At 40.5% G+C, this 27,904-nt stretch overlaps 1 protein-coding gene across 7 annotated transcripts in view; it reads left to right on the top strand.

The window, feature by feature from the left end:
* Window positions 1-27,904, top strand: part of LOC106090318 (cyclin-dependent kinase 5 activator 1) — a 428,985-nt gene that overhangs the window by 228,914 nt on the left and 172,167 nt on the right. For 6 of the 7 annotated variants that reach the window (XM_059365389.1, XM_059365384.1, XM_059365390.1 and 3 more), the window contains one exon: window positions 20,025-20,230. The exons of the other annotated variant lie outside the window; for it this stretch is intronic. In XM_059365389.1, coding sequence (XP_059221372.1) covers window positions 20,025-20,230 — 206 coding nt within the window. The remainder of the gene's footprint in view (window positions 1-20,024; window positions 20,231-27,904) is intronic. 7 annotated transcript variants of the gene reach the window in all.

Below are 27,904 nucleotides of genomic sequence, written 5' to 3'. Positions count from 1 at the left end.
TTTTTTAGATCTCTTTCTCTAGAGTACAAATCGACTCAGTCGATCAAAAGTTATGGCCCCCAGAAGGTTGGAGAATTCAAAAATGGCCAACCTTGACACCCTGTATTAAAAATCTCTAGAACATTTTGAAACGCTAAGTTCAAATAAAACAAGTAAAAGCGTGATAAGTTCGGCTGGGCCGAATCTTATATACCCTCCACCATGGAGCGCATTTGTCGAGTTCTTTTCCCGGCATCTCTTCTTAGGCAAAAAATGATATAAGAAAAGATTTGCTTGCTATTAGAGCGATATCAAGATATGATCCGGTTTAGACCACAATTAAATTATATGTTGGAGACCTGTGTAAAATGTCAGCCAATTCGAATAAGAATTGCTCCCTTTGGGGGCTCAAAAAGTAAAATAGAGAGATCGATTTATATGGTAGCTATATCGGGCTATAGACCGATTCAGACCATAATAAACACGTATGTTGATGGTCATGAGAGGATACGTCGTGCAAAATTTCAGGCAAATCGGATATGGCAGCTACATCAGTTTATGAACCGATTTGAACCTTATTTGACATAGTTGTTAAAAGTAAGAATAAAATACGTCTTTCAAAATTTCAGCCAAATCGGATAGGAATTGCGCCCTCCAGAAGCTCAAGAAGTCAAGCCCCCAGATCTGTTTATATGACAGCTATATCAGGTTATAAACCGATTTGAACCATACTTGGCACAGTTGACATCGTAGCAAAATACTACGTGCAAAATTTTATTCCAATCGGATAAGAATTGCGCACTCTAGAGGCCCAAGAAGTCAAGACTCAAGATCGGCTTATATGGCGGCTATATCAGGTTATGGACCGATTTGAACCATACTTGGCACAGTTGTTGGATATCATAATAAAACACATCGTGCAAAATTTCATTCCAATCGGATAAGAATTGCGCACTCTAGAGGCTCAAGAATTCTAGACCCAAGATCGGTTTATATGGCAGCTATATCATGTTATTGACCGATATGAACCATACTTGGCACAGTTATTGGATATCATAATAAAACACGTTGTGCAAAATTTCATTCCAATCGGATAAGAATTGCGCACTCTAGAGGCTCAAGAGGTCAATACCCAAGATCGGTTTATATGGCAGCTATATCAAAACATGGACCGATATATCTCATTTACAATATCAACCGACCTACACTTATAAGAAGTATTTGTGCAAAATTTCAAGCGGCTAGCTGTACTGCTTCGGAAGTTAGCGTGCTTTCGACAGACAGATGGACGGACGGACATGGCTAGATCGACATAAAATTTCGCGACGATCAAGAATATATATACTTTATGGGGTCTCAGACGAATATTTCGAGTAGTTACAAACCGAATAACGAAATTAGTATACCCCCCATCCTATGGTGAAGGGTATAAAAAAATTAAATTTTTTTGGTGGACCGGGGGACTCGAGCCTTTGTTTGCAAGTCATGAATGACATGGGAGTTTTGTGCTCTACATGGTAGTACGTCTATTTTAACAACTACCTCAACTAAAGAATTTAATGTTTTACAAACAAATTTGGTAGTTGGTTTTTTCTTAGAGTTATTTTTTCTGTGTATATACTATACAAAGTGGGGATGGTTTATACCTGGTTCCTGAAGGGATGCGGGATTGCCAGTATTCCACACTTAGCGAATCGTTTATGGCTCCTATTGGCATAAGAAATTATTACATCTGACGGTATTGTCATGATATCGACGCCTCGGAAGACAGCTTTCACTTTTCCTGTCAATGGACTGTTTTATGTCAAAATAGAAAGGGGATAATGGGTTCGTTTTTCTGTCTGGCACTAGAAGTACTGAGAGGTGTAAATCCGTGCGGGATCAAGACGTTTGCATCCGGATGGCACCAGAAAGTACGTAAACGGATGGTTAGTTTTGTAAAGTGAACTCATCGGAAGGACAAGAGGGAAGATGAGGAATCATAATGTGCCTCAATCTGGCCAAAGTGTATGTCTAGACGACTAAGGTTTTGGCATCATCCTACGCTAACTTAACCTTTTTCACGTGTAGCGCTCCTAACTTTGTTGAACTTAAATCGTTTAATTAAAAAAAACGTTAACAAAAACAATTTTGGTGTTCTTTAGCCTTTTTTAACGATAGTAGGCATCGTTAAAATCGAATTTTTAGTTAACTAATAGAAAATTGTTAACTAAAAGATGGAAAACTATTTGGTGTTTACTTTAATGACGTTGTATTGTAGCCGTTGAGTGGATCGTGCGTGTTTTTATTTCGCTCCTCAAAGAAAAAAAAGAATATACGTATGTCGGAATAGGTACTATTACTAAAAAAATTAAAAGCCTTTTGGAGTAGGCTAGAACTGGACTCCAAAGACTCAACATCTGCTTTGGTGGCGTCAGACCGTAGCGTGTTGTCCTTGACGCCTGTAGTTGAGAGTAATGCTTCAAGCACACAACTAGTCGTCAGACTTATTAATGAGGAAGAGACGGATAAACCAGGGGAATGTACAGTTCGTCCCCAGCCTTTAAGTAAAAGTGGTTTTTCTGACTCGGATTCAGATAGCGACTGTGTCAATTAAACAGTTATGGCAGCCAAATCGAGAGATGGGGGCATTAGCATGACGGCAGAAGTATGTACCGGCAGCGTAATCGGGCTAAAGTGCAGGATGCTGGAAGGGATAGAACTGACATTCCAAGCTCTTCTACGGAAGCTGGAAAAGTATCAGATCTTCCGAAGAGCATAACACTGCTAAAATACTGAAGAAGAAAAAGAGCTCCCCACTTTCAAGTACTCTGGGAAAACCAAGCCAGCCCTCCCGCAATGAAGACTCCAGACAGTGTCCTGTGTAGGTAGACAAAGTTGGAACAGGAACGATGAAAGCGCGCACGGCCCCTGAGTCTTCATGGAGGACTGTGACTTCCAAAAGGAGGCCACAGCCATCACGGAAGGGGAAGACGTTTGCTAAGAATGGTAAGGAGCCGCCCTCTTACGCCAGATTAGCAATGGAGCACAATCCGGTAGGATTCCACCAGATCATCGGTCCCAAGTGGAGGATCTGGCTAACGATCGGATTTTTGAACATGTGTGGAACTCTGTAGAGGGTCCAACCATACTAATAATGAGCTGCGAGTATAGAAAGGACATCTTTACGCTGGGTTTTGCGTCGGCGGAATGTATTTATATCGTCAAACAGCTCGTCAGAGGTATTCACGCTCCCTGGAAAGGCGCAAAGCTCGACCTCGTGAGAAAGATGGATATCCCCCAGCTCACAAAGGCGACGGTCTTCATCGAGAGATGGGGCAGTAAATTTGCGACGGAACACATATTGGGATTCTTGGGCAAGCCAAACCAAGGTTTGGTCGCAGAGAAGTGGGAGGTCTTCCACAGGGAGGAGAAGGAGGAAAGAACTCTCTTTGTGGTTGCCATTGATCAAGTCTTAGTGATGAGTTTGGAAAAGTCTAAAGACATGGCCCACCACGGAAGCAAAACTGTCTTTTTCAAGATTGGGAATACTAGGATAGGCAGAAATTTGCATTCTGCGACATCAGGCCGTGCAGTGGGAGGTGACTTAACACCGCCCAACAAACAGGGGGCTGACAACGAGACAATCACGGCATCTCTCAATATTGGAAAGACTAGGAAAATTAAAGATCCTAATACTACAATATCAGGCAGTGCAGTGGCGAGAGACCCAACACAGCCTAACAAACAGGAACCCGACGACGGACCCATCACCTAATTTTGATACATTAGGCAGCGCAGCTATAGGAGACTCAATGCAACCCAACGAACAGGGAGCCGATGAAGGTACCATCACCTACTTCCAAGAAGCCCATTTACTTAAGATTTGGAAGGCTAAGATAGTCAAAGATCCTAGTATTGAAACATCAGGTAGTACAGGAAATTGAAACCCCATACAGCCTAACGAATAGGGATCCGACGATGGAACCATTACCGACTTTACAAGTAGTCGGAAGACTAGACAATGGACCTAAAACGATGACATTAGGCAGGGCATTGACAGGAAAGTCATACAATCTGAAGAACTGGGAGCAGACGATGAGATCATCACCTACTCCCAAGATGCCCATTTACTGGAGGACCAATGATTAAAGTAATCCAGATAAACCTCAATCGGAGCGAGACTGCTACACACGCTCTGATGGAGAAAATCAGCAAGGGCAAGATTAATATTGCCTAAATTCAGGAGCCATGGACGACCCGGATCAAAGTTTCTGGACTGAACCATATCAACTACCAATTATTCTATGCCAACGTACTCGTACCGGTACTCTGCCGAGGACCTGCGTTATTTGTCTTAAAAATTTGAACTATATATTTTCCCCATATTTGTCACCGTCGGATGCAAGTGGTGGGACAAAGAGACGGTGGAGCATACCTGGCATCACTTTACTTGCCCTTCGACTCTCTGACACCGCCACCCACGTCGGAGCTGCAACGGCTGATGAGGGAAGCAAAACATTAAACGAGGTACTAATAGGTTGTGATACTAACCCTCACCACATTTCGTGGGTTAATACCAACACTAATAAGCGGGGCTAAGCCCTGGCAGAGTTCTTGAATATTAACGACCTAATAGCACTTAATATTGTTAACACCGCTACCCTTGTTAATAGGATTAGGGACGTGGTATTAGATGTAACGACATGTTTGGAAAATCTAATCGATTAGTGTCAGGATTGGATGATCTCCATGGAACACTCTTTCTCTGACCATCGCTACATTAGGTGTAGAATAGCACGGCCAGGGCCGAATCCGATAAGCTTCCGGAATAAGTTGAAAACCAACTCGACAAAATTCGGAAGGATACTCAGAAGAAGATTTGGACAAGATAATTTGTCCAAGCATAGAAGACATTGACGAAAATGTCAACAGGATTACAACTGCACTGGTGGGGTCCTTCGAAGACAGTTGTCCTCTTCGGGAAAGGAAATCAGCCGAAGAAAAACCCTGGATGACCAGGGAGTTTCGCAATATTAGGAAATCGGTCCGCAAATTTTTTTACAAGTGCACGTCGTAAAAAAATCGGAACTATTGTATTATATTATATTATACTATTATAGTATTGCCATCTGTAAGATCATGTTACACGGATGACATGTGGACCTGCGGGTCTACATTGAGAGCCCAGGGACTGAGATCTGTTTTAGACTGTCTGGCCATAATACGGTCCTGCAGACGGTCCAGACGATCATGGAATGCGTGAGGTGGTGTGGTGCTAACGCGAGGACATCGAGTGTGAACATCTTTACCGACAGTAAAATTGCGATAAGGGCAATAATAACCAGGACGGTAAGGTCACGAACAGTCTCGCAGTGTAAGAAGCAGATTAACGCCTTCTCTAAGGATGGCAAAATTCGCATCGTTTGGGTGCCGGGCCATAACGGAGTAAGGGAAAATGAAAGGGCAGATGATTTGGCAGTGAAGACCACAGAACAGCCGTTAATAAGCTTGGTTAACCCGAAGCCTTTCGGGTCGACGCAGTCCAAGTTGAGGGAGTGGGCGACGAACGCGCATGAAACATTGTGGAACAGCGAAACGTCCGGTAGGACGGCGAAAAACCTATGGGGGGATCAGATCGTGAGAAGTCGAGGCTATTACTGAAAGGAAGTAAGAAGGCACATAGAACTACGAGGTCACTTTTGTAAAATCGGTGCGGCAAGTGATAGCATGTGTAGAGCATGCGGGGAAAATAATGAGACGTTAGAGCATTTCCATTGTCATTGCTGGCTTTCACGTCTAAGAGATACCGGCACTTAGGTGGAGACACAATACCAGATATGATCCAACTTTGGTGAGTGGTATTGAAAACAATTTAGGATTTTGTAAATAGCACGAAAACTAAAAATTTTTTGATTAGAGGTTACTTTATAGATTTTTGAGCGCAAGACGATTACTGGCTTAGGTGTATGTCCGTAGTGGCATGGGGCGGATTAATACCAGCACCCTCTTTTTTTAAACCACTTTTTACAGTGACGTTTGTCTATATTTCTCTTAATTTTTCTTAAAGCATTTAGGATACAGGTTCATAATTAATAAGCATACTTTTGAAATATGAAAAAAATTTCGCTAAGGTTTTATACGAATAAATTGGTATTGATAAACATAAATAATTCTGCAAATATAAATAATTCCGATTATTCAGTTAAAAGTTATACAGTTTGGAAGTCAAAAAATGTGAAAAATTTGTTTGTTTTTAAATTGTTCTTCTAGGACATATTATAGATGCGTTTCAAGTGAAATTTTACTAATGTATGTCAACTTTAACGGGTGCTATATGTACTTTAAAATAGCAATTTTTTTATAAAAATTGGAAAACCCTTGCAAAAAGACATGCAAAAACTGTTTTGCCTCAAACAATATTTGTAGCTTCCAAAGCCAATTTCGACAAGTGTAGAACGTGTATTTTGGCGAGGAAGAATTTAATATGCTTTTTTGTGAATCAGTTCTGTACAGGAGATCAGACCGCTGTATTGTTGTAATGCGGAGAAGAAATTTGCGAATTCACTGCATATTTTCCGCATGATGATCAGCAGTTGTCAGCTCCATTGGCTTTTTTGGATAGTGAAAGGGCGTTACGTGGGATAGTGAAAGCGCGTTACGTGGTGCAGATGTGTGTCGTTTTTCTTTCTGGCACTTGAAAAAATGAAAGGTGTAAATCAAGGCGTTTGCCTTTTCATCCGGGTGGGACCAAAAAGTACGTAAACGGACGGTTAGCTTTGTGAAGTAAATTTATCGCAAGGACAGGAGGGAAGATGAGGAATCACTTTACTTACTTTAATTGGCTATGACGGAACATTTGTTTCACTAGCCGAACGTAGAATAGCTTTCCAAGCGCCTCTATCTTCTGTTCTCATTTCATAATATCTGACACCAAGTTTCGAGGTGTCTCCCACCACATGATCTTTCCATCGGGTTTGCCTTCAAAAGACTTCTTTGTTGGAGCTTCTTCATCCATTCTGACAACATGACCTAGCCACCGCAGCCGTTGTATTTTGATAGGTGTAACTATGCTATCGTCATCCTACAGCTCATGGTTCATACGACGCCTATATTCTCCATTAACGCAAACTGGTCCATATATTTTACGTAGAATCTTTCTCTCAAACACTCCAAAAACTGCCTCTTCTGCTTTCGCAAGTAGGCATGCCTCAGAACCGTATAACAACACGGGTAGTATCAGTGTCTTGTAATATTCGTCTGTCGAGAGGTGGCCTAGTTTCTAAACTGCTTACTTAATCCAAATTAGCATCTGTTTTCCAGTATTATTCGTTTCGGTTACGTCGGCGCCGAGGTAGATAAAGTTGCTGTCTATCTCGAAGTTGTAGTTCCCTACTTTCTCCATTTTCTTTATCTGATCGGTTGTACAGGGCGTTTTGTAAGTTGATCTATTTCGTTTTATCTCCATTTACTTCCAGACTCATTTTCACTGATCCCCTTTCGATTCTTTCAAAGGCTGCAGTTACTCATTCTGTTGACCGACCTATGATGTCAATGCCGTCGGCATAGACGAGTAACATTTGTTGTCTTGTGAGTAGTGTGCCATATATAAACACATCTGCATCTCGTATAATCTTCTCCAGCAGGATATTAAAGAGATCACATAATAAGCTGGCTTCTTGTCCTTGTGTAATCCTGCAGAGTCTTATTAATTTTGCAAGGATATCAAACTTAGACATGACTTGAAATACCTTTGAACGTATAAGGGTATCGAAAGAGCCTTTGTAGTCAACAAAGATGATAGGTGTTGATTTGTACTTCTCGGATTTCTTCCAGGATTTGGCTCAGTGTAAATATCTGCTCTGTGATAGATTTACCAGGTCTAAAGCCATATTGATAGGACCCAATTATATCACTGATCACGCTCGAGAGTATCTTGTATGCGAGGGGGGGATGACTTATATCTCTGTAGTTGGCACTTGCTGAAGTTCCAATCATCGGGTATGCGATCCTCCAGCCACATTGCGTAGACAAGCTGATGCTTACGTCTTATTAGCGTGTCACCTCCGGTCATAAATAGTTCAGCGGGTAACTCGTCGGCTTGATTCTTGTTTGACCCATTGAGTTGAGTGGACGTTTTGTTATTTCGCTCCGCATAATTTTCCTGTAACTCGTAATAGGTCATTTTTTTTTTTTTTTTGAAGAGAAATTTAAGTCACTCAAAGATGGCTGCGATAGAGGTATCCATGAGGCGGTTGATGATCTGCGTCTTTTTCCAGTGGAGCGGTAGATCTAGAGCCCGAGAGTAAGCTTAGAATGGACTCCAAAGACCTAATAGCTGCCGTGGTGGTATCAGGCCGTAGCATGTTATCTGGTTTATCAGGTTTATTGAGAGGTTGGTGCGAATGATCCTAAGACTCTTACTAATAGGGAGAGAGACTCCCTAGATTGGGCTCGGGGATTCGCTGCACAGAAAACTCCAAGGACTACACGTCTAGATTCAGAAACTGCACCACAGTCAGCCAAAAGGCTGCGGTCACCTGAAGGGCATCCCATGCCTAGTAAGAACCGTTGCTAATATCGCTAGGGACAGTTGTCGACAAGGGAGGAGAACATGGCTGCATACCTAGGAATAATTGGAGTGTATAGTCAATGGAATGTCATCAGTATACTCCGATGTCCTTAATGAATTTCCTGGGTCTCCTCCAGTTTGTGACGATGCAGGCTGGTATCGAGGCCGATATAGAATAACTGCCTTCGGGGATCAACGCTCAATTGAAATTTATCGTTTTGAGCTAAGAAAGATTTAGTCAAGAAGGAAGATATTCCTTTTCGACCAATGGCTCATGCTTGGATAGCAAGAATTCCCTCAGATCCTGAATCAACACTTGGAAGACTAAGGGAATGTAATCCTAATCTTTCAACCACATATGGTGACCGGAGACATGCAGTATTCGTACTAAACTCCAACGCTCAACGCTCAATTGAAATTTATCGTTTTGAGCTAAGAAAGATTGGTGAGATCTGCCTAGATACAGCACTAGATTTAGTCAAGAAGGAAGATATTCCTTTTCGACCAATGGCTCATGCTTGGATAGCAAGAATTCCCTCAGATCCTGAATCAACACTTGGAAGACTAAGGGAATGTAATCCTAATCTTTCAACCACAGATGGTGACCGGAGACATGCAGTATTCGTACTAAACTCCAGCTGACCGCAGACCTCCACAAGTCTGAAGGAGTTGTATCCTATGGATTTTACAAGTTGAAGCGGAAGGACTATAGAGGCGATGGGGTTGGGGAATCAGGAAACGAGTCAGCAGTTGTTGCTAAACACTTAAGTAGGGAACTATCGACCACATGGCTAAAGTCTGGCCGAATGCATGAGACTGAAAATCCTCCAGCCAGAACCGAGACAGGAGGGGAAGGCATCGAAACGGGACACGAAAACCCTGTGTGGGTGGGTTATCCGATTGCACTGGGCTCAAGGTGTGGACAGCAGTAGTTAGAGAAGCATATAAGGAGGAATCGTCAATACCGCAAGTGTCCAGTGTCCTGAGGAGGAGTGGTTCCACAGCTTCCTCACCTGCCCCTGGATGCGTACGGAAGCTCATCATGATAAGACCTAACGGATCTTGTGAAGATGAACTCCTGGCGGAATCAGAGGACGATGCTAACACAACAGTGGTGGAAGTTCTGAATCCTGACTATGGTCCGGTTTCTACAAATAAATCTTCACCATTATAAGGCGGCACTAATGGTCCTCCTGATGGCAGGGGGATTTGACGTGGTTCTTATCCAGGAACCATGGGTATGTGGAGGAATAGTTCGTGGACTAAGAATTCAGGGATTTACTCAAGGTTTCGGGGAAAGGGAGATACAGAGCCTAAATTTTTGCAAAGAGTAGTCTAAATGTTTTTCTTCTTCCGTCGCAAAGCACTGAAGATTTAGTAGTAGCCAGCCTTCAAATAAATAATTCTCATTACAGGCTGGTTTCTCTTTATATGGCACAAGATTTAAAGATGCCGCCTTCAGATCTTAAGTTTCCGCTTCTGTAGGGAAGTGATGCCAATGCATATCATGAGATATTGGGAATTTCGGATGTCAACGAAATGGGTGAGCTGCTTGTCTAATATATTATAAGTAGCAATCTGCCATTTTGTAATAAAGCGGATAAACCGATCTTTATTATCAGGAACAGTCAGGAAGTACTAGATATTACCTTTGTATCGGTAGATATAAGTGCAAGAACATACGACTGGGAAGTGTTGGATGACCACAGCTTCTCAGATCGTCGTTATATTAGTTTCAGCCCTGCAGAAAATACTGCAGAAGTGGTCCCTCCGCTAAACAGAAGAAAGGCTGATTCGGATAAATTTCGGCACAATTCTGCACGTCTATCCCTTCTAGACCAGAAAAGGAAGTGGAAACTGCGGAGGACATTAACAATATTGTCAAGCGAATCTCGAAGGCCCTGAATGACTCGCTTGTGTCAGCATTTCCTAGTGTCAAGCCAAGGAGCAAACAGCGACCGCATGGTGGACGCCAGAGCTGGCTGGTCCAAGGAAGGAATGCAGAAATCTCTTCAATAGAGCAAAAGCCACAAGAGTGCCAAATGATTGGGACATCTATATAGCTGAGTTAAGAAAATATAAGGGCGAGCTGAGAAAGACTCAGAACAAATCCTGGGTTTAATTCTGCAGCTCCGTGGAGAATACATTTGAAGCCTATAGGCTAGGGAAGATTCTGTCCTCGAGACGGTGGGGTATAATCAGAAGTCAGAGAATGTTTGGACAATGTCTAGTGGGGAAACACTTTTCCCCGGAAATTCTCCAACGGACAACGTGGCGCCGGAAGAGGCAGACACTGGTATGCATTCGTCGGAGGCTATTAGGGAAATTGTGTCTGAGCCGAAAATACTTTGGGCAATAAGAAGATTCGACTCCTTTAAGTTGCCAGGCCCTGATGATGCGTCACCGGTTAAATTACAAGCTGTGTCCGATAGACTGGTTCCCTAGCTTAGGGAGATATTCTCTGCTTATATTAGAATGTTATATACACCTGAGGGATTAGGGGACACGAAGGTCATTTTCATTCCGAAAGCAGGAAAACGTCCTATAAGTCCGTCATCCTTTATACTGAAGACTCTTGAGAGGTTGATAGAAATATATCTTAGGGCAAAGATCCCTGGAGATCGCCTGCCTCGACAGCAGCATGCATATAGTAAAGGCAAATCCACTGAAACAGCTCTTTACGACCTAGTCGGCTACATTGAGGGTTATCTCGCTGTCAAGGAATATACAATGGTAGCATTTCTTGACATTGCAGGTGTTTTCAATAATGTATAACCGATGTCAATAATGAAGGAATTGGAGTTTCTAGATATCAACTCTATCGTCAGATAGTTTATTAATAACTTACTTACTAAAAGATGCATTACAGCAGACTTGGGATCTGTGGATCTTAGCCATTAGCAACATATTATTGTCTCTAGGAGAAAAAGGTGTAAAATTGGTCATCAGCATGACGTGAAATTGCGGTTAGGGAAAGTTTCTACGTGCAACAGCGAAGTGGGGTACCGAAAGTGGTCTAGGTATAAATCCGTGCGAGACGGAAGTAGTTCTTTTCAACAGGAGATAAAAGTTGCCTACAGTGGCACCTGTCTCCTTGGGAGGAGAGAATGTTTCATTTACAGAAAGCGCGAAATGCATGGATGGTTTGCAGGGTAGGAAATTGAACTTCAAATCCAATATTTTGGAAAGGGCAAGAAAGGCAACTCTTGCCTTATACACCTGCAAGAGGGCCTATGGCTAAAGTTGGGGGGCTTAGACCGCGTGTCATGCATTGGGAATATACTTCAGTTGTCAGACCCATAAAGCTATATGGCGTTGTGGTCTGGTGGACGGCGCTTCAAAAGTTCACCTACTGCTCAATACTCAACTGGATCCGCATTCAGGACGACAACATCTGAGGCAATGAACTTAATGCTACATCGGATGCCTCTGGACATTGTGGCTAGAAAAATTGCAGCAACCACTGCCGTGAGCTTTAGGGATCTTTCTCTTTGGTCATCTGGTTGTTGTGGACACTGTTTTATCCTTCATACAATGTCTGACGTTTCAGGCAGTTTGGATTACACCCCACCTGAGCCGCTTTTTGGTAAAAAATATTATGCCACTATTCCTAATAGAACCGATTGGAACTACGATATCCCTGGTAATAGAAGTTAGATAGGTTTCAGTACGGATGGTTCCAAACTAGACGAAGATCTAGAACTGGTCATATCGAAAAGGTAACCCTTCAACTGCAGTGTGTATCAGGCGGAGATCCTTGCAATTAAGGAAGTGGTGGAATGTCTAAGATATAATGTCTAAAAGACGATTGGCATAATATCTTATTCGACAGTCAGGCAGCCATTAAATCCTTGGAGAAGGCATTTCTGAACATAAAAACCGCCCTCGGCTGTCGCAGATCTCTCAACGAGATGGCTGAGCAGTACAAAGTTCACCTGTTCTGGGTGCCGGGCCACAGAGATATCCCAGGGAATTGTAAAGCGGACGAGCTTACGAAAATAGGAACTACCTTACACATTCCAAGGATACTGGAATCTGTGGATATGCCTCTAGCCACATGTAAGGTAAGTTTTCAGGATCAGGCCCGAAGGATAACGAAAGATAGATGGTCACAAAGCGGGCGCTGTTAGCACTCCAAAACATGTGTTAGCACTCAAAAACTTGAATAGGTCTACAGCTTTGTTGTCGCTGGCTAGAACAGATCTCTCAGTCATTGTGTCCGTCATTACAGGTCACTGTCTTATCGGAAGAGATGCTGAAAGACTGAAGTTTGCCAGCAACGACTTTTGCAGAAGCTGTGAGGACATTGGTTCTCATTTCTTTGAGAACCTGTCTGATTTAGCGAATGTGAACAATCGCAAGTTGTTGGTCTTTTTGAAGCGATCTGGATTGTTCAAAGGTAAGAACTAGAAGGTATCTTCCTTCGGTTGTTCCTGTGGTACCACAATGGACGAAAACGTCTAAGTGAGTCTGATGGCAGACTGTCACTTAAACCTTTCCTAACCCGTCGGATTCTACTGGCTTGTTGTAATGCCGTCGGCAGTAATATCTACCTTGTACAAGGTACATCCCATGTACATCTTGTACATCGTCAATGTTAGGGGTCCGTTTTTTCTATTCCTTTTTTTCTCAGAGTGATTCATATAGTTTTCCAGGGGCAGGTTACTGGCCCTGTGCCCCAACCGCATGGATTTTGTGGGATCGCTGTCAAGGAATATACAATGGTAGCATTTCTTGACATTGCAGGTGTTTTCAATAATATATAACCGATGTCAATAATGAAGGAATTGGAGTTTCTAGATATCAACTCTATCGTCAGATAGTTTATTAATAACTTACTTATTAAAAGATGCATTACAGCAGACTTGGGATCTGTGGATCTTAGCCATTAACAACATATTATTGTCTCTAGGAGAAGCGGCTCTCGTTATCGCGAGCCGCTTGCTCCAAGATCCGACTCTCGCCTCCAGCCGCCCCTAACATTGGAACAAACGCTGATGTTGCCCATTGGTTATTTGAAGGCGTCAATAACTCGCCTTGCCATCTCGAGCATCATTGGTACTCAATATTTAATTAAGAGCCAGTACCACCAGACTCTCCTCTCGAAAATCGCTGACTGCCTGTGGCCGTATTTGCAGCTACTCCGCATAAAAAAGAAGTTATCCCATGACGGACGAGAGATGAGGAAACAAAGTAGAAAAGGGACCAGAAGAAGAAGAGGGAAAATGGAGAATCACAACGTGTCTGTCTAGACGTCTAAGCTTTTGGCATCATTCTCAGCTAACCCAACTTATTTCGCGTGTGGCGCTTCTAACTTTGTTTAACCTTTATCGTTTATTAAAAAAACGTCAACAAAAATTATGTTTGTATTCTGTAGTCATTTTTAACGCAGCAAATCATGGTTGGTGTGGTATATCCCCTGTAGCTTTCATTTGTCCATTATAAAATTTTCGATCATTAAGCTTATATCGAAAGAGAAATTAACAAATAAAAATAACTATTTACGGTGGCGTTTGAATATTTTTCACTTGAATTGTCTGAAAACATTTAGGATACGGGTTTATAATTAATAAGCATACTTTTCGAATATGAGAAAAAATTTTCCTAAAGTTTTGTACGAATAAATTGATATTGATAAACATAAATTATTTTGTAAATATAAATAATTACGATTATTCAGTTAAAAGTTATACAGTCTGTCAGTTATCGGCTGTTACTTTTAGCTTGCTTAAAAAAAAAAAAAAACATAAAAAAGTATATTTGATTAAAGTTCATTCTAAGTTTTATTAAAAATGCATTTACTTTCTTTTAAAAAATCCGCAATTACTTTTTTGGGTGATCCCACGTGATCTTAGTATTTGACAGATCACGTGGGATTTCAGACATGGTGTCAAAGAGAAAGATGCTCAGTATGCTTTGACATTTCATCATGAATAGACTTACTAACGAGCAACGCTTGCAAATCATTGAATTTTATTACCAAAATCAGTGTTCGGTTCGAAATGTGCCCCTCCTACTCTGTAAGACATTGGAGAGAATTTTGGATTTCTACATTAGGAATAAACTTGGAGTCCTACTTCTCTATATACCAGCACTCTTATATTAAGAGCAGATCAGTGAACTCTGTCCTGCACGGTGTGATGAATCACTTTAAGAGAACACTGGATTAAAAGAAATTCACCGTGGTGGGGTTTTTTGGATAGTAAAAAAAAAAAATTGTTTTTGGTCAATAAATGTGAAAAAAATTTTTGTTCTTGGTCAAAAAATGCATTTTCATTGATTAGCCTTTATTGAAAAAAGTTACTTAAATGCCATAATTTTTTCTTCTTTTTGGAAAAGAGGACATTTTTTAGATGCGATTTAAGTAAAAATTCCAAATAAATTTTAACATTAACGGGTGTTATATGTACTTAAAAAATAGGAATGTTTTTAATAAAAAAATTGGAAAAACCCCTTACAAAAAATATGAAATGCTTTTTTTGCCTCAAACAATACCGCAGGGTTTGTTTGTTCGGGGTTGTTTTTTTTTTTTTTTTTTTGTAGACTTACCTAGCCAAAGATATGTGCAATAAAGTTTACTTTTAATGAAGTAGTACGGTCTTATGGCCTGGTTACGCTCTCGTAAATGTACTGTATATGTAGAAAAACAGCTGACAGTTTTGTTTCGCCTTATAAAAACACATCAAAACGATTACCGAACGTCTGTCGACTATAATCGGAAAGTAGAATTCAGTAAAAACAAAAGTTAACATTTCGTTTTCGTGTCAGCTGGTAAAATTTTAAGTTTGAACAAATTTCAAAACCAAAAATTTTTATTTCGAAAACTCATTAATACGGCGCCATGGTATCTGCTTAACCATGATAGGACTGTATATGTCGTGAAACCACAGTCTATTGAGGGATTCCACACACTTCGACCTCACTATTCTAGAACCCGCTGCCTACAGGGCCGGCTGAATTTCCTTCCCTGAATTTCTTTTGCGGCTATCGTTATGGCGCAGAGCTCTGCCAGAAAGAACATACACTCGTCCAGCAGTCTCACGTACGTACCGATGTTGTGTGTTTCGGAGTATAGAACAAAAGACAGTCCCTGTCCCCAACTTATAGCTACCAATAAATATCGATACATTCTATTTACAAAAGAAAATAATCAAATTTTCATAAAATTAAATTCAAATTGAGATGCTAAGGCCCATAGAACTTAGCAACTATTTAAGTTTTTGCATTGCTTATAATTAATATACATACTTTAACTTAATATATTTACATTTTTGTTTTCAAATTTATCAATTTATGACAAAAAGAGAAGGTTAAGAACATTAAGTTTTTTTCAGTCGTCGTGCTTCGTTTGTGTCATCGAGGAGAGTAATTGTCAAAATGTTTGAATGATTACTTAGCCGGGTGAGGTAATTCGTGCTGTATCTTCGTATTTCATCTTTAACAAAAGGAATGCCGAGATCCTTATGAGTATTTTTATTACTCATGAACCAGGGTGCGTTAGATATCATTCTCAATGTTTTAGATTGATACCGCTGCAAAATTCCAACGTTTGAATGGCTTGAAGTGCCCCAGAGCTCAACTCCATACGTCCAAATCGGTTTTAGAAAAGTTTTATACAGTAATACTTAATTTTCTAGTTGCGATCTTGAGCCCAATAGCTAGTACATTCGCTTTGTTTTCGTTTCAAGCTGCTGTCTTTTTGATTTTATATCCCAAAACATTTCCTTGGAGTACTCCGGAGTTTATATGGCCTATATCAGAATCTTCATCATTGATATTTACAAAAAATTGTCTTTCGCTCAAGTAAGATTTCATAAGTAAATAAAAAGGTGTAGGCAAGAGAGTTTTTGCTTATACAACAGTCCTTTGTGCCAAACTTTGTCGAAAGGTTGTTTTACATCCAGGAAGACCGATGAGCAGAATTTTTTGTTCTCTAAGCTATCTCTTATTGTTTGAGCTATTCTCTGGCATTGTACCATGGCCTTGCCGAAATCGAAATTGATGGTTGGGAATGATATTTGGTTTGTTCAAAATAGATACCAGCCTTTTTTGCACCAGTCTTTCAAATATTTTAGAAACTATAGGTAACAAGCTTATGGGCCTATAGGACAAAACGGAATTTTCAGGTTTGTTTGGCTTAAGAATCATAATAATTTTAGCAAGTTTCCAATGGATAGGAACACAGCTTAGTCGTAATGCAGAATTAAAAAGTACAGTTAAATAAATTATGCCTTTTTTTGGTAAAACTTTCAGCACTTTCCCATCAATAAGGTCATATCCTGGAGATTTTTTGGTATTTAGTTTTTTTTCAATTCATTTTGAACTTCATTTACCGTAAAAGCTTTGATTGGTCTAAACATCTGACAAGGAACATCTAAAAAATCCAGAATGTCATTTTCGTGTCCAGTGTTACACATAGAGAATGGTGCATATGTTTCTTCAAGTAGTTCTTTAAATGCTTTTACTTTACTTTTATCCGTTTTGCACCACGAACTACGTGTATCTTTAAGGGTCACATTTCTTTTTTGGGGCTATTTAAGATATTTCGTTGCTTTTCACAAGCTATAATCATTCTTGTACGATCTGTCCAGATGACGTAGATAGTAGTTTACAGAATTATTCTTGTATTCTCTAAGTTTAGTTTTGAGAAAACTTGTTGCTTTATTTAATCTCTTTTTGTCCGCTGGAAATCTCGTTACTTGCCAAATTTTACGTAGTTGCCGCTTTTGTTTAATTCATTTCTTGATTTTAAATGGAGTAGAAAACTTAGCATCATTTTTGGTCTCACTTTGTGGTGTTGACAAAACTGTGGACTCATGTATCAGCTTTGTAAATATTTCCACAGCATTTTCTAGCTCAGCTTCTGATTTAATCGAAATTTTTAAATTTATATTATTTTCCAACCAGGTTTGGAAAAAATTAATATCTGTTTTTGTGAAAACATTTTGAAGGTCTTTAAACGAGTGCATTTAGATGCGGACAAGTTAACTACAATCGGGCTATGATCGGAGCTCAAATCGTAACTTTCATTTATTTGTACAGAGGATGACGGGATTCATTTTAAATTATAAAGTCCAGTAAGTCTGGAATTTTATTTCGGTCACTAGGCCAATAGGTTTGACTTCCTGTAGATATCACATTGAAGTGATTATTAATTATGCATTTATGAAGTTCGCGCCCCTTTGGATTTACTAATCTAGATCCCCACCATGGATGCTTGGTGTTAAAGTCGCCACCGACTAGAAATGAGAGCATAGCCTCAATTTTCTCTAAAACATTAGACATAGCAGATTGATCACCTCTTAGCACTTGCGCATATGAAGTGTTATTCGATTCTTGCGTATTTTGAAAATTGTTTGTTGGCATTACATACGTATTAAAAATTGGTTGCTTCTCTTTTCTCATTGCGGACAGCCGTGAATGTAGAAATTGTTGGTAAAACGAGCAGCCACGATAAGTTGCGGTGTGTTTTTGTGAACAATGGACACAAGTGGGAGGAATGTTTGATAACTTTGAACACTCGGAAGTGGCATGATCAGCTCCACATTTGACACATCGAAAACTTTTTTTGCAGTAGGATTTGGTATGCCCATAATCTTGGCACCTATAGCACTGCACAATATCGTCATATTTTCGAGGGGCTTTCACTGAAATGATGGCATTATCAAATGATTTTATATATTTTTTATATATTATAGACTTCCTTGTTGTTCTCGTTCGGATCCATATCTACAAAAAACATAGGCAAAGGTTCCTTTGTAGCACGACTTACAATGTTCAGAAATAGGAGTAGAATAATGAAGCTTTAATTGAAATGTGTGATAATTACATTGGACAGAATCGGAATAAGTTATTAATTTTATATAAGAGTCCACATTTTTTACAACTAAACGAATTTGGCCACCTCTCAGTGACTTAAAATGGTAATCTGCGCTGGGAATTACAGTATTAACTTTATTGACCATTTTACCAATATCTTGAACATGCGGTATAAATATCGGTGGAGGTTGCAATTGTATTATCATTGTCACTAGTCTCATCATCTCATCTCATCTTCATCAAGATGGAATCGTTTTTTTTAATTTGTTTGGTGACCCTATATATTTCCTCTTTGTAGGTACTTGCTGCCAGTTACCGTCATCATCATCATTGTTTTTGTTAGTTTGCATCGCGTCACTGCCTGAGCTCGAGTTTAAAGCCTCAGTTTTTGCACTAGATATATTGTTGTTTCTTAACGTTCACAATGCACTTTGTCTTTGTTGTTATGTTTATGCACCAAATGTGCGAACACTTGGTGCATATATTTATTTGTTGTAAATGTCTCACTTTGGAAGATTAGAACTTCAAGTGTTTGAGAAAAAAAAATTAAAAAGGTCTGCTGAATTGTTTGTGTTTTTGCTTAAGAGTTTGAAACAGAGAGGTCTGTAGGGCAGAAAAAATACGTCTTTCAGCAATCGCAGTCAAACGAATACTGAAATGTAGATTTTAAATAGGTTTATTGTACAGATTTCCTTTGTAGAACTGTCAAATAAACCTATTCCAAATCTACAATAGGTTTTGTGAATAGGCTGTTAGTGAATAACTCAATCGATAGCGCCACCGAAATTTTTGTCGACAAACTTAACTAAACGTTTTTTATTATAAGTTAGAGAAACGCATTACTGGTCCGGCAACAGCTCGCCTACATAATTAACCTTTTTTGTGACATAGTCGGTCATACTTATTTATTAAGCTTATAGTAAATATAAAGATAATATACCAAAAATAGCTTTGGCTACTAAGGCGTTCAGCCAGAGGAATTTAAAATAGTATCAATTCTCTTAATTGAGGTTGCCAACGTAGTACTAACGTTAATCCTGGAAACGCAGGGCGGTAATAAATAATAACTTATTTACATGGAAGGTACCACACCCAGTTTAGGATCTGTTGATCTAAAATTTATATCTGTGATAGAATTTTGGTCGGAATTTGGTCTAGATGTTTCGTAGAAATGCATTGGCTTCACTACTAAGAATATAGCCATGAGCAATATATATTTTGTAAAAGAAATTTCGGCAAAAGCTGGGGGGCGTTTTATCCGTAATCAGACTTTTTGTACTATATGGTATTATTGTCCGATGGATTTTAATTACTCAGTCCGATCCTAAGGGTGGTTTGATTGACTATCACAGCCGTACTAAGATCAACACCATCACGGACCTATGCCTTGAGGTTCAGAGATTTCTGTTTTATTTATCGACAGCTAAAGATACTGTATTATCCTTGAAATTTATATGATTTCTCCATAGGTCATAGAAAAAATGTAAATGTCTTTATTATCACTCGTACTTGGAATTTCCAACCTCTTAGACAATGTCCCGAAAATGTTTTACAATATAATTTTTCCCTATTTGTTTTTATTACGAATAAATTAAAAAATAAGTAGCACCCGTACCTAGCGCTACGCCTTAACTACAATTATATTTAAAATAAAAAACAATTGATTTCTTTTTAGGATGTGGCTTTTATCAATCCGGCTAATGTTGTGTTTGTTTACATGTTGGTTCGCGAGTTAGTAAATGGGGAGGAAACAAAGGAGTGCGATTTACAAGCTGCTGTACTAACATGTTTATATTTGTCATATTCGTACATGGGAAATGAAATAAGCTATCCTCTAAAACCATTTCTTGTCGAGGATTCAAAGGAAAAATTTTGGGATCGGTAAGTTATAATGTCTTATAGATATGTGAACAACCATATACAGTTTAATGCCGAAATACATTTACCAGACCAGAAAACATATTTTTACAAGACTGAAAAATTCCCAACATCTTAAAAAAACATATCTTAATTTTATAGTAAGATATGGGCTAGACAAAAATTTTAGATACATAAAAGTTCAGGAAATTACCTGCAGTATTTTGGTGTCAATTTTTTTATTTTTGTCAAATATTTCAAACAATGATCTCCGGGCAAACAAAATCATAAATAAATGAAATTTTTTGTTATCGTTATTTGAATTTGTCTCGAATTGGCTTAATGATATCAATATGATGTCGTGCAGATTCAGATAATCGGTTTTAAATGCTTTTATATATCATTATATAGGCGAACACACACAAAAAAAAAAGTTTGGCCAATTTACATTTTGCTCAAGTGACATGCTCAAATTCTTCTCCAACTTAAACTTTTAACGATTTTCTTTGTCAATTTCATTTTTTTTTTTTTTTTGTCATCTAATAACTAATATATGTCCATCGCAAAACTGATGAATCCAAAAGCGCCAAACGACAAAGTTATATAAAATTTACTTTCATATTAATACTCCCTTCTAGAGGGATTTGTGTCTTTTTTAATGAGTGTATGGGGTCAAACTAAAGATTTTACCTTATGGAATAAAAAAAGGGTAAATTTTATGTTCGATTTTGTTGTTGTGTGTGTTTGTATTGTGTTTGTTATTCATTCATTATTCGTTATTTAAAATTCATTTTATTGCAAATTTTGCCCATGAACATTCCACTAAGGAACTCAATGATAAGGGGCCTCCTTTTTATAGCCGAGTCCGAACGGCGTGCCGCACTGCGAGACGCCAAATATGGATATCAAATTCGTGCTGCAAATCCCTTTAGTTTTAGCCCTATATTGCCATGGCCGGTAAATATGAACCGTTTGGAGGGTGTTTTGGGCGGCCACCGGCACTTTGCACTGAAAATAGATATCAAATTCATTCGTTATTCCCAACGAAAATGAAATTCAGTTTAGGGATGCTTTAAGGCGTACCCCAAAATACTTGGCTCCAAAATTGGATATCATTCGTTTCTACTCTCAGATACCTTTCATTTGAGTCCCATATTGTCATAATGGGTCAAATAACCCATTTGACGTATCTTTACGATTAAAAGCGACACCTAGACTTGAACGCAAATTCGTAATCGACTCCCTTATACCTTTCATTTGAGTCCCATATAGCCATAGTCGGCTAATATGCCCATTTGGGGGTATTTGGTGGTGGGCGACCTCCCATTACTTGGACCTAATGTTTTATGCCATATTTGTAATCTACTGCCTAATTCTTTTCATTTGAGTTCCATACTGACATGTTCTTTGAAGATATCTGTTTAGAGGAGTTTCTGGGTGGGAGGGCCGGCTGCGTACTTGGACCCAAATTTTAATACCATATTCGTTTTCTGGTCTCCAATACCATTCGTTTGATACCCTTATTGGACCATCGACCACTTTCGGATATGGGTGGCGTTCTTGGGGTAAGGGGGAGGGTCCTTCCAGAAAAACGTACACAATCTGTGAAAATTTCAAGGTAATCGGTTCAGCCGTGTTTGAGTCTATGCGGAACAAACCGACAAACAAACAAATAAACACAAATTGAATTTTTTATAAAAAATTAATAAATAAAACATTAAATATATTTTGCTTTACGTAGAAAAAAATTAGACTTAGAATTGAGTAGAAAAATTTACTATTAGGACAATTTAAATTCAATTATATTTTGTAGGGAAGTGTGCAATGTTTGCTTTGATTGATTTTGTTAATAGATATAGATGTATGTAGTGGCCTACACTTTTGTTGTTTGTCAACCAATTTTGTCTTGATGTTGTGTCACTATTTTTTTTTTGTTTTACCGTTGTGTTTCGTCACTTCTGGAATTTAAATTGAATTCATATTCTGTTTCTAATGTTTTTCAATAAGTGTTCAATGGTCATATACCATGTTTGTTAATGTTCTTGGTTTCACTTAGAGAGCGGGATATGTTTTCGAGTACGCGGGTTGAAGGTTTCAAGCGAGACTAATATTTTTCTGGTTGTTGATTGTCACTTGGACTTCGCGAAAACGTTAAAATTCCAACGACAAGTAAACAAATATGAAACCAAGACAGAATCAGCGATTGAGGATTCACATCATTGTACCGTTATGTACAGTGGGCCTTGTACATATATGAAAGCATCAGCCATCAGACATAGCTGATGCTTTCAAACAAACTCTGAACATTCTCCCCCTCCAACTGACAAAGTGACCTCTTACCTCTTTAATTATGTTATCTTACCTGTGTGGTTACGCGCCCAACAAATATGTATCCCCAATCCGTTTCCTAGGAGAACATCGCGCCAAGTCAGGGTTCAACCCCACTTCCACATCTATGGGTCATTGCCCCTCGGGTCTGCGTCAGCAAGCGGGGTAACTCACGTGTGGGGTCTTGAATGTTTGGATCCGGGGCAAGTTACGTGTTACAACGGCATGAATTTTGTACGCGATCATCCTGAACAGGTGCCCTCGACCGTAGCCTGATTGTGGCCAGCCAGTGCCTACGTCGCTTTCTCGTCGGAATCCTTAAGCGGGTCACTGTAGCTGCAGCTATGCTAGTAATAGTCGACGCCTGTCAGAGCAAAGCCCGGATTCCCGCTCACTCGCCGGATACCTCAGCCGCCAATTCCACCATCGCCGTCGGTATAAATACTGTGGCCCTGTTGTAGGGCAGCTCAATTGTTGGAGGGCTCTGGACGGGGGCTCTGGTTCTATTCCAAGTGGTCGGTAATTAGCCATCTTCACTGGGGGCGGGCTATATCAGCCACATGTTGGGGCTACGTGTAACATGGTGTGGTGGCGGTTGTTACAAGCCCGGCATGCAGTGACCATGGGGCAATCTGGGGCCAGGTGTGTGCGCGGTAAACAGTTCCGGCAGTAACTAGGTCTCTCAACTGTCTCGTATCTCTGAAAAGGAGTTAACTGCCGTAACAGCGGGCCGCAGGCATACTGCCAAGATTCGGGGCGGTACCTGGGTTACAGGGGGTGGTAGCGAGGGTGCGTGGGTCTGGCGGGTCGTGGTGAGTCAGGACGAGGCAAGTATTCGGCCATTATCTGTAACCAAAATCCTGCGAGTACCGTGTCATCTATATCGGCTGTGCATCCGGTAGAATTCCACCAGATCGTCGGTCTCAGGTGACGCGTTTGGTAAACGATAGGGTTATTGAACTCTGAAGGTGGTCCACCCATACGAATTATGAGCTGTGAGTATAGAGGGGACATCTTAACGCTGTGCTTTGCAAAATATCCAAGCTCCCTGGGGTGCAAAGATTGACCTTGTGACGACGGTCTTCTTCAAGGAAATGGGCGGCGAAATAGCGACTGAACACATGATGTCTTAAACAAGGAAAACCAAGATTTGAGCGTGGAGAAATGGCAGGTTTTCCACAAGGAGGAAGGAACAACCTACTCCCAAAAAGCCCATTATTAGGCAAAGATCCTATTATTGGAACATTAGCAGTGCAGGGATGGTAGACTCAATACAACCTAACGAACCCGATAATGGAACCATTACCGACTTTCCCAACATTCAAAAGTCTAGGATATACAAAAATCCTAATATTTAAACATCAGGCAGTGCAGTGACGGGAAACTCAATGCAGTCTACGAAACAGGGAGCAGACGATGAGACTATCACCCACTCCCAAGAAGACAGTCTAATGGAGGGCCAATTATTGAAGTCATCCAGATAAACCTCCACCGCAGCGAGACAACTACTCACTGTCTGCAGGAGAAAATCAGCAAGAGCAAGATTCATATTGCCCCTATTCAGGAGCCACGGACGTTTCCGTTCTGTACCATATCAAGTACCAATAATTCTATGCTAACACTGATATTCGGCCGGGGACCTGCGTTATTGGTCATAAAGATATAAATTATCTATTGTCCCCAGAGTTTTCAACGTCGGATGCAACATTGATAAGTCAGGAGACGGTGGAGCATACCTGACTCCACTTTATCTGCCTCTTGTCTCTCCGACACCGCTACCTACGTTAGAGCTGTAACGGTTAGTAGGAAAGCAAAACGGACAGAAAATGAGGTACTGATAGGGTGCGATGCGATCTCTAATCATATTTCGTGGGGTAGGACAAACATTAATAAAATGGGCCATGCCTTGGCAGAATTCTTGTATACTAACGACCTAATAACACTTAATATTGGTATAACCGCTAGATTTGTTAATATAATTAGGAAGGAGGTTTGGATGTGACAATATATTCAGAAAATTTAATCAATGAGGTTCAGGATTGGGGGGTCTCCATGGAGCATTCCTTCTCATACCATCGCTACATTAGATGTAGGACAGCATGGCCAGCGCCGAATTCGATAAGCATCCTTAATAAGGTGAAAACCAACTGGACGAATTCATAAGACTGCTCAGAGAAAAACTTGGGCTAGATTATTTCGATTGTCCATGCATATAAGACATTGACGACAATGTCAACAGGATTACGACGGTACTAGTGGGGTCTTTCGAAGACAGTTGCCCTCTTCGAGAAAGGAAATCAGCCCGAGAAACACCATGGATGACGGTGAGATTCGCAACATTGGGAAAGAGGTTCGCAGACCCAAGTCCAAACTGAAACTATAGTAGACGACAAGTGCAAAGACAACAGAGCACATGTTAAGGCTTTTGATGAAAACGGATTTTCCACAGGATACGAAGGGGCTCACGGAAACACCGGAATAATGAGGTTAATCGAAGGTTTATCATAACGGAATTTATGGTCAAGGAAGCCTTGAGGAGCTTCAAACCATTTAAGTCACCCGGACCTGATGGAATATTTCCGGCGTTACTAAATAAGGAGGCAGACTATCTGCCGCGTCATCTGGCAACTATTTTCACAGCGCGTCAAGGACATGCATATACAACGAAAGCCTGGCAGGAGGCAAGGGTGGTGTTTATACCCAACCCTTGTAAGGCAAGTTATGCGACACCAAAGGCCTACGGGCCTATAAACTTTATGTTCTTTCTACCCAAAACCATTGAACGCATTGTGGATACCATGATAAGGAGTAGGACATCCAGCGAACTGCTTAAATAAAAACAGCATACCCATGTCAAGGGAAGGTCGATGGAGACTGCCCTGTACGAGGTTGTGCATAAAATAGAAAAAAAACCTTCGATGCCAAGAGGTTCACATTGCCGTTTTGCATTGACATCGAGGGGGCGTTGAAAAATCTGGGAACCGACACATTGATCCAATCCTTAGACCAGTACCGGGTGGACCCGGTCCTTCAAGACTGGATAAACCACGGATAAATTGTGTGTCCTATAACACAAATATAAGGGAGCAATTAGCACAGTGCACAGGGGGGCATTTTATCGCCACTCCTATGGGTGACCACCATAAATAACCTATTACGGATACTGACTGAGGATGGATTGGAATCCACCTGCTATGCAGACGATGTTATAACACATCTTAGGGGTAAGGATCCGAACGAGCTATGCAGATGGGCCGAAAGGGTCTTGCAAATGGCTTGGTTAGACCCAGGGGTCTCAATGTTAACTCAGAATGACAGAAATATGCCTCTTGACGTGGAAGACGAAGGTTGGCCAATTTGACGAGCCACGTTTTCTCAAAAAAACGATTTCGATATCAGACAAGGTCATATATTTAGGAGTGATCTTGGAAAGAAAACTGAATAGGAAGTATTACCTTCGGCAGAGTACTGCGGGCCGTAGGCTCGAAATGGGGCCTGAATCCGAGGATAACCCACTGGCTTTACAGAATCGTGGTTAGACCAATACTTACTTACGCCTCAGTAGTTTGGTGGACTGCCATGGAGAAAAAGTGCAACAAAGGGACCATACAACAATTTCAGAGATTATGTTGTCTTGACATGGGTGGAGCGATGAGGACCACGCCCACTAGGGAACTGGAGACTATCCTAAATATCCGAACCATAGACATCCAAATTAACTGTGAGGCTTATGAAACATAAGGCGATGTGAGAATGGATTGATGATGGGAGCAGCTCATACCATAGCGGTATAATCAAGGCGACGATAGAAAACCAGGAAGGAAGGGAAGAGGTTTCAGATCGGATACCTTGAGACGACACTTGAAGTGAAGTGCGAGGCACTACTGGCAGCGCAACAGTCTTGGACTGACGAAACCCTACCATTGCCGTCTGGAAAATCATGGATAAAAGCAAGGGGATAGATGGGCCTGGGGTTTACATTGAGAACCCAGGGACTGATATCTATTTTAGTCTGCCTGACCATAATACGGTCCTGTAGGCGGAGATCCGGGCGATCACGGAATGCGTGAAGTGGTGTGATGTTAACTCGAAGACGTCGAGTGTGAACATTTTTGCGGACAGTAAAAAGGCCATAAGGGCTATAACAATCAGTATGGTAAGGTCAAGAACAGTCTTGGAATGTAAGAAGAAGGTTAACGCCTTCTCTGAGGATGACACAATCCGTATCATCATATGTGTGGTGGGCTATAACGGAATAAGGACAGTGAAAAGGTAGACTATTTGACAGTGAAGGCCAGAGAACTGCCGTCGATATACTTGGTTAACCCAAAGCCTTTCGGGTCGACGTGGGCGTTTGTCGCCCGTAACACTGTGGATCTGCGAAGCAGTCAGTGGGACGACGAAAATCCTATGGGGTGATACGGATCGTGATAGGACGAGGCTATTAGTGAAAGAAACAAAGAAATAGGTCAGTATAACTTTTGGTGTCATAACGGGACACATAGGACTACGAGCTCACTTATTCTATATCGGTGCGGCAAGAGATAGCATGTGTAGGGCATGTAAGGAAGATGATGAGACATTGGAGCATTTCTTATGTCATTGCCCGTCTTTTGCGGCTCACAGACACCGATACTTAAATGGGGACACGATACCAGACATTAACCAACTAAGGGAAGTGGTATGGAAAACAATTACGGGTTTGTAAGTAGCACGAAATTCCTAACTAAAAAATTTTCTTTTTCGAGGTACTTTTTAGTTTTTAGAGCGCACAACAAGCCAATTACTGGCTTAGGTGTATGTTTATAGCGGCATTGGGCAGGTTAATTTCTGCACCCACTTTCAACCTAACCTAACGACTTACTAGTCCATTGGATGTTCCAATATACACAACCCGTAACTGGCCTACTCCAGGATATGTGTTAAAAACTATACCTAGGTTCCATTCTGTGGGGTATCATATATATCTGACTACAACTAAATCGATGATCTGTATGTTATCTTCTTAATACGTCCATTTGTATATACCGTGAAGCTCATTTAAGTACTCAGACTTCCATCTTTGACAAACGTTTTGTGATATAGTCTTCAATTTCTTCCACCTATTTGCAAACGTTGTATCATCCTCCGAGATGTCGGGTTCTGACAGAGTTAATATTGAAGAGCAGGTAGGAAATGGGCTGGGTCAAGGATGCCAAGTCATTTGGGTCTTGAGGGTAGAATAAGGGGTCGTGAGTTGAGGCAGGGCTCAATACGTGACAATATGGTTGACAATTCTTCGAGCGATATAATTATTGGCATTGATTTTCGATGAAATTTTCCATACTAAGTTCCGATAGCCATGTTGCTGTATGGCGCTATTTTATAAAA

This window comes from Stomoxys calcitrans, chromosome 3 (assembly GCF_963082655.1).
Source record: "Stomoxys calcitrans chromosome 3, idStoCalc2.1, whole genome shotgun sequence".
Classification (NCBI taxonomy): Eukaryota; Metazoa; Arthropoda; class Insecta; order Diptera; family Muscidae; genus Stomoxys; species Stomoxys calcitrans.
This window is presented reverse-complemented; position numbering and strand designations above follow the sequence as displayed.